Source organism: Porites lutea, chromosome 14 (assembly GCF_958299795.1).
Source record: "Porites lutea chromosome 14, jaPorLute2.1, whole genome shotgun sequence".
Taxonomy (NCBI): Eukaryota; Metazoa; Cnidaria; class Anthozoa; order Scleractinia; family Poritidae; genus Porites; species Porites lutea.
Genome location: NC_133214.1, coordinates 1,527,147 through 1,535,734, shown reverse-complemented (window position 1 = coordinate 1,535,734; position 8,588 = coordinate 1,527,147). Strand labels below are relative to the sequence as shown.

General features: G+C 39.0%; 1 protein-coding gene across 1 annotated transcript; it reads right to left on the bottom strand.

The window, feature by feature from the left end:
* Positions 1–6,810: 6,810 nt before the first annotated feature.
* LOC140925170 (uncharacterized) lies at positions 6,811–8,095 on the bottom strand. The gene has a single exon (XM_073375123.1). It carries the CDS (start codon positions 8,035–8,037, stop codon positions 6,817–6,819), a length of 1,221 nt encoding a protein of 406 aa, XP_073231224.1. The 5' UTR covers positions 8,038–8,095; the 3' UTR covers positions 6,811–6,816.
* Between the last annotated feature and the right edge of the window lie 493 nt (positions 8,096–8,588).

Here is an 8,588-nt window from a genome sequence, read left to right as displayed (position 1 = left end):
CGTGACATGTCACGCATTGCGGGTTGTTTTGTTTTGGTTTTTCGTAAAAAAAAATAAATGTTATTGTAAAAAACAAATCGACCACAATTTTCCATAGTCTGCACTCTTATGCAATAGAAATGACGTCATAAAATGTTCAAAACTTTACAGTGAAACCAGTCGCCTGCGCCTTGTGGTTCCGCTTGAGTTTCGAACATTTTATGACGTCATTTCTATGGTCTATTAGAGCGTAGACCATGGAAAATTGGGTCGATTTGTTAAATTGCCTGAAAAGGCTTATATTAAATCAAAGATATCACCAAACAACTTTTTAAGGACTATTTGGCGCTTGGGAAAACCCCTTTTCAAAAAATCCAAAATGGTGACTTTTTAAAAACGATATCTTTCTAGCCTGGAAAGGCTTATTTTATATCAAGAATATCACCAAACAACATTTTAAGGCCTATTTTGAGCAAAAATTTTCCAATTGTTTGATTAAAATCATGGATTGACCCCTTTGTAAAAAAATCCAAAATGGCGACTTTTAAGAAACTGTAGTTATATCAAGAATATCACCAAACAACATTTTTAGGCCTTTTTAGCAAAAATGAAGGGAGAGGAATTTTCCAACTTCTTGACCAAAATCCAAAATAATGACTTTTTAATACCGATATTTTAAAGGCTGAAAAGACTTTTTGTCTATCAAGAATATCACCAGACATTGAATTGAAGTAAAGATCTTTATTGATGAATTAAAGCAAACACTTGCAGGCACACGTGCAAGTTTACAATGCAATCAAAGAGAATTTATTACAGCAAGAAGCCTCCTTTAATTAATTCACATTCTTTCATGGATACATTAGCTAATCAGAAGTCGAGGACAGTTCCCAGCTGGCTTCTGATTGGATTAAATCTGTAAGAAAGAACGTGAATAAATTAAAAGCGGTCACACTTCGGGCTTCTTGTTGTAATAAGAATACAAGTTTTCTTACAAACATTAAACTAAATAAAGTTAAAAAGGTATCTATTTACAAAACAACTCTTGAAGCGCTCGTGCGAATGCATGGTAGTATGTAATCATTGCCACGTCGACGTAATGATCGATCTGTACGTTTACTTGGTAGATGATCTTTCAAACATCAGGAGCAGCCAACGACGATTTCTTCCTAAATGCATTGAAAACACTTTTTAGGGTACCCTTTTAGATCTTTAGAAATGCAAAATTCTTACTACTGTTGTTAGCGACGCTATAAACATGATAAAATTCGCATTTATTCGGTCATCATAGGAGATCTCGAGTCTTTTCGAAATTACAAGGGCTTCAGTTTTATTTTACCAATAAATTTTAGATGTAATTTTACGTATTAAGAAAGTGAGAATGTTACTAATTCCTCTCTTCATCACATTTTTGAAATTCAAAATTTTAGGTTTTCTTTTTTTCTACCAAAAATATCCTAACCTGACATTTGAAAAATAAAATCTTAGAAAATCGCACGGGAATGAACTAATGAAACATTCATTTAGAAATTTTTAGCCGTCCTAAGGTAATAGAAAATTCGAGGCAATATTTGCTTCTCTGAACAGATATTTTACAGAAAAAAGCCGTCGGGTGACCCTGAAAACACTGAGTATCTGTCATTTTTCCCAACAGTTGTTGTTCCCTAACTCGAATCACATCACTGATGGATATGCACTTGTTGGTATAACTATATTCCCATGCTCGCTTGCAGAATTTATCGATCTTAGAGAAGTATTTATTTCATAAGTGCATGCCCATACTTCTATTATGTATGCAAATACGGACATAATTAAGCTATGAAACAAGATCGTATATTTCTAGACCCACAGTCAACTCTCTCAAAGACGGACACCTTTGGGACCGGCACTAACTGTCCATCTTAGAGAGATGTCCGTCTTATAGAGAGTCAAATAAAGGGAGTAAAGAAAATCAGGGACCAACTCTATAAAGTGTCCGTTTTACAGAGGTGTCCGTTAAGAGAGAGTCTACTGTATAATGTGTGAAAATGAAGAGAGAAAATTTCCAATTTTTTGACCAAAATAAATGATTGGTTAACGAACCCCTTTACAAACAATCTAAAAAAACTGCTTTTTTAAACGTTGTTTTATAGCCTGGAACGGCTTACTTTATATCAAGGATACCATCAAACATCATTTTAAATCCTATTTTGAGGAAAAATTGAGAGAAAGGAATTTTCCAAGTTTTCAGTGACCGAAAAAAAGTCCAAATGGTGACTATTTCAAAAATATATGTTTATAGCTTTGAAAGGCTTATTTGTTATCAAGAATATAACCAAACAACATTTTTAGGCCTGTTTTGAGCAAGAATGAAGAGAAAGGAATTTTCCAATTTTTTGACCAAAATCATGACAGTACTGGCCACTTTGGAACTTTAAAACTTTTCAAGTCCCTCTCACTCTTATATCCCGATCTCCAAACAATGGTAATGTTTCTCGCTGCTAAAAGAATCTTACAGCCAATGCACATTAACGTTTAGTTTTTAATACTCTACCAATGTGATGAGTATACAATATGAGAAAAACTTACAGTAAGATAATCATAGCAAAAAAAATGGCATTATCAAGTATAACGGTCTACATTTTAGCCTGAGAAAATAGCCGACATTCAGTTCGCCATCACCACTGTTTTCCCTGCGTATTGGACATCTGAGAAACGAGCACAGAATTTCCATACTGATCAGGGAAACACCAATACCCAGATCTGGGAAGTGCTTTAAGGTGAATTTGCTTCAGCCATTTCGCAGGGAAACCAGTAGTCTCCCGCGCAGTCCTTTTTTGGATGTCACGCAACGTTGCTTGACATAAAAAAAAAACCAAAGACGAGAAGTCCAAAGACTACTGCAAAGCTGATTCATAACAACGTGTATTGTTTTTTTATAACAATATTTCGGCTGGTCATACCAGCCCTCTTCAGGTTTACCGATGTTACTGGATTTATGTAGCAATCACAATATTATGTCGCAATAAAAGGGAGAGGCGGAAATGACGTACAACACAACAACTGGAAGGAAAAATACCAAGGATATGGATTACAATAAAAAAACGGCTGCGAGAGGGACTAGGAAACCAGTGGGGGCGTCGTGAAATGTCCTTTGTTTTCTCAGGTTATCTACATTAGAGAAAATATACTGAATGAGATGAGGTTGTGTCACAACATCGGATCAGTTAAGGTTATTAAGAAACTGCCCACCTACCACTTCGCTAACCCAACATGGTGCCGAATGTGAGAAGTTAGTATCAACGTTGGGTTAGGGGAGGGGTAGACATATCAAATTCTGCAAGCAGAATACTGCAAAGCTGATCGTACTACAGCATACCATGTTCTTCCTCTCTGAAATCTGAATGTTGTGCTTTGTCAGTTCTGCATTTCATACTAAATAATCTCAGCATTTATTAGCGGAAAACAATAATGGCATTAAATTATTTGTTTATCTTCTGTCAACTCTCTCGTAAGCGACCACCCTTGCCCGGGGGGGGGGAGGACTCCGCATATGAAAAGGGTGGGGGGATGCTCGTCAGAAATTTTGAATTAAACCCCTAAAGGAGACCAATCTGGGCGTGGCCCAACCTTTTTTGACCCCTAAAAGCGATCATTTTAAACTTTGATTACATGAATCGAGTAAATGAAGCGAATTGAAAAATATAATTTTTTAATATTTCTTCGAGTTCAACCCTCAAAGAGACCTTTACGGCTAAATATAATAGGATTTTACCTAGAACACCCTAAGCGAGACCAAAATCCGAAATTTACAACCCTAGGCGAGACGACGAGCATCTCCACCCCTTTCATATACGGAGTCCCCCCCCCCCCCCCCCCCCCCGGGCACTCTTGCTGCACAAAAAGAGAGGTCGCTTACGGGAGGACGTCGCTTATAGGAAAATTTAAAGGATTAAATTAACTGCAAAAACCGTGGACGAAGATCCTACTAGTTGTAAACGTTGGATCTATAAAAAAGAGATCTAATCAGCCAAAATATAACTGAAGAACCAAGAAGGAGAATTCCAAAGACTACTATTCTGAACGACGGTTATTGTTTTTTCATAACAATATTTCGGCTGGCCATACCAGCCTTCTTCAGGTTTACAGTTGTTACTGAACTTATCTAGCAATCACAATATTGTATAGATGGATGCAATAAAAGGTGTTAAATGGGAGAGGCGGAAATGACGTACAACACAAAAACTAGGAAAGAGAAAATATTAAGAATATGGTACAGTATAATATAATTTCACCTATATGTTGTAAATTACAACGGTAATATTGCGGTAATATTGATATTGAACCATAAACATCAGTTCACAATATACAGGTGAAACTAAGCGACGTCTCAAGGACAGATTTAACGAACACAGACGTGCAGTCGACAAAACTCACATTAAATCTAAACCCCGTTACAACCCCGATAAATCTGATCTACGCACTCATCTTTTCCTGGAAGTACACTTTGTACTCTTATTGGACGAGTGTATTTGCACAGTACCTTGGCTGCTTTGGGTCAGTGATATTAAAAGCTGGACATTAGTGACATTCGAGAAACAGAAATATAAGACTATGCCAAATTTTTGCCCTTAAAAGTGGTCTCGATCGCTTACGAAACACTATTTGTATGAGAAACAAAACAATTATTTACAATTATTTCTCGCTTACGAGAAGTGGTTGCTATAAGAGAGTTGAATGTAAATGTTTCGTTTGAAGCGATTGACCATCACCTGAATATTGAGACTCCATTGAGCCCCTTTTGATCTCATTGTCATAAAAGTAACACTGACAAATTCTATTTTGTTACAACTGTCACCAGTGATGTGCATTATAGTTATTATGATTATGATTATTATGATCTTCATCTTTATCATCAGTTATTATTATAATATTCATTCCCTCTTTATAGGAAATTAAAGCTCCATGAAATTAACGCGAATCATTAAAATTCGCGTTAATTTAAGTCGCGTTAATTTTGTTGAGCGTTAATTTCGGCGACGTTAATTAAAGGGGCTATGTCAGCTGGAGAGCATGCGCTCTGAGATTATGCAAATTACTTTCAACTGTCAAAATTCTATTGTTTTTAACGCGTGACTTTCTCCATGTGCGCTCTGAGGTTATGCAAATTACTTTCAACTGTCAAAATTCTATTGTTTTTAACGCGTGACTTTCTCCATCTTCTCTGTCACGGCCAAGGCTCCGAATTTAGAGAGGTTAACAAGCGAAATGGGTTTAGATAAGGGATATTTCGATAGAATTCACGGAACGTTTTTTCTCTGGTTATGCTAGATCAAGAATAAAATTGTGACGACAATTTTACTTGTAGTTTTGAAGTAAAAACGCATGCCATTCATAAAATAGAGCGCAAACAAAAATTCAACAACAACATATTGTCTTAGGGCCGAATCGCACTAGAGCCAGACAAATCAAAAATTGTTTATTTTATGTCAAAAATCTGTCAACGCTTGACTTGTCCTAATGCGATCGCGTATTTTCGAGTTAGCCAAATATTCCGAAGGACAGCCAAACTTCAAAGGCTGCGATGTCCTGCTCCGAGGCAGGACAAATGGATCAAACAACCGAGAATACAATAGCTGGTGTTTGTTTTTTAATTAAGACGTCAAAAATGATGAGTACAACGTGATCTTTGGTTTTCGCGCGTTCTTCACTTTGCAAGATGTCGGACCAAAACAGCCCGCCAAACAGCTTTCCATTTTGCTATCCTCCGGGTTATTTCTTCCAAAACTTTTATGATTCGTATCCATATCGGAATTCCACGACCTCGATGCCCCATGCTACTACCAGTAGTTCTCCGCCAGGACAGAGGAGTAGCAGTCCTCAGTCGGGAAGTAGTGCTAGTGGAACTAGCACTCCGACATGCGAGATTGCCAGCACTTCCACTGAAGGAAACACGAAGCAGGACAAGAGACAGGGCAAGACAACGCAAGACCGATGGACAGAGAACCAGGTGAAATACCTTGTGGATCTGTGGGAGGCGAATATATCAAGGTTGGAGAGCCAACAGTCGAGGAAAGTGTGGGGTGAAATCGCCACTAAAATAAACGAGCAATTCGACCTAGCGCGCCTTCCAAGTCAGTGCGAGAGAAAAATTAAGCACTTAAAAAAGAAGTACAAAGAGGCCAAGGACTGGAATCGATCGCAGACGGGAGGAAATAATGAAACCTGCGAACATTTTGATGTCTTTGACCGCGTGCTCGGAGGCAGGGATGTTGTTACTCTGAAGCACGTGCGGGAAACTGCAAATGCAGCAGCGAAAAATAAGGAGAAATTGCCTGACTCGCCTGCTGGTGACGAGGAGGAGGGATATACCTCGGATCAGGCAGAGGAAGCCCTTCAAGCAATGGGAATCAAAGTCAAAAGCAGGAGCGAGAGGAAGAAGGGAAAAGGAAAGGGAAAAGGGCGCAAGAGAAGCCTGGAGAACGACGATTCTGAGGATTTTGCTAGATTTACCGAGAGAGTGGAGCGCCAGGGTGATAGATTGGCAAATGCTGTAGAGCAAATGCAAGAAATGCAACGAGAGCAAACTCAGGCCATGACTGGTTTCCTCGCTGCTCTGACCAAGGCTATAGAAAAAAATTAAAGGCAACAGTTTTCGTTTATCCTTATTCACTTATCCTGCTTTGTAAACAATTACTCTGAAACTGCAAAGAGACAGTAGTTCAAAGCAATGCTATATTCTAGCGTTTATAAGTTTTCGTTCCAGTTTTTTTACAAAGTCTATATGATCAAGAAAACACGAACAGAACGAAAATAGCTCAAAACAATATGTTATTGTTAAGAGATCAATGATAAATAAAATCACATGGCAATGTACTCTTTTAGTAGTTCTCTGATATCGTCGCCATCCCTCAAAACATTTACATCATTATCATTTCCTCCGTCGTCGTCGCCATCATCCCATTCCCATTCATCGCCGGCATTAATGCAGAAATTGTGTAAAACAGCACATGCTACAACTGTATCACTCACAGAACTAACCCCGCTTTCGATTTGCTTTGTCAAAATACGCCAACGACTTTTCAGAATTCCAAAGGCGCACTCCACGGAAACTCTGGCCGAGGAAAGTTCCTCATTAAATGCAATTTCGTCGGGATCTTGCGTTCCTTCAGGGTAAACTTTTTGTAACCAGGGAGCCAAAAAATAAGCGCTATCGGCCACCAAATATGGACCAATCTCTCGGCCGAGAACATTCATAGTAGGACCAGTCAATAATTCTTGGTTCTCGCATCGTCTGTAAAGGCGACTGTTCCGTAACACGCGTGCATCGTGCAGGGATCCTGGAAAGCCAGCTGCTACATCTAGGAATCTTTTCTTGCCATCAGCCACGGCTTGGACGATTATATCGTAGCGCTGGAATCGACTGAAGTAGTCGACTCTGCTGTCAGTAGGGGCTTTGATCGTGACATGTGTGCAATCAATTGCACCAGCCACATTTGGAAGATCAGAAAGCTCTTCGAAAGTTTCCCTCGTTTCAACAACTTGAGCTTCAGTTTCAGGGAATTTGATATAATCATGTTTTATAGAAACCAGTCCTGTAACGACGTCTTCGACGGCCTCGATTACTGTCGTTGTCCCAACGTTAAAACCAGGCCCAATCGAAACGTATGTTCCTCCATGAGCTAAGCGCGTGAGCCCAATTGCCAATACCTTTTCTGGCTCAATACACCTTCTAAAACGAGTGTTTTGTCTTGTGATGTATGGGCGAAGGACATCCAAAAGCAAACGAAAAGTAGCTCTTCTCATTCGAAGCTGTTTCCTGAAATATTCGTCTGGGATTCTTGGGTCATTATAATGAATATCAAACCATGAATCGGCGGGTCGAGGGAGAACCCAAAAGTACGGATGTCCACGCCGATTTCGTCTTCGCCTTCGAATCTCGAACAATCTCAGAAAAGCTCTCCCCTCTAGTTGAAATTGAGCAAGAGACAAAATTATCAGCATCATCCTCAGCTGAGCGTACATCTGAAATTGTAGGACAAATGCTGCAGCTACAAAAAGCAGAAAACGTCTTGGGATCATGTTGTTATGAAATATGATTTCCCGCCAAGTATTGGATAATGGAAAGGTCACAAGTGTGACGAAATGTAAACATTTCGGATTTGTCCAACGTAATTAAAACGTTAGTGCGATGGAGCGTGGACAACAGACAAATTGTCAGCGGACAAACTTAAAGCCAAATCCTGTGGAGTTTGCCCCGGGACATTCGAAATGTCTGGCTCTAGTGCGATTCGGCCCTTATTCAATAAAATAAATCGAACAGGCTGATCGAAGTTGTATTTTACAAACGAACTACAAAAGACGCTAGACCGAAGATAAAGACCAACACTGTTTCAAATCATTAACAATTAGACTTGTCTGTCGCTAGTGATTTTATAATTTAGATGCTGATAGAACAAGAGACATCAAGTCTTTGTTTTGATCTTAGGGAAACATACATTATCGCGCAAAATTGTTCGATCGTGCCGAATCACTGCGACGTCGAGAAAAACAGAACCAAGCATCATTGGTATACTACTCCACTATAAGCAGGCCGTTGATAAAAAGGGAAAATAAACTCTGCTATTTTCCAA

Bases quoted from the DNA above. Each gene is read 5' to 3' on its own strand.
- LOC140925170 (XM_073375123.1), bottom strand. From the start codon at position 8,037: ATGATCCCAAGACGTTTTCTGCTTTTTGTAGCTGCAGCATTTGTCCTA.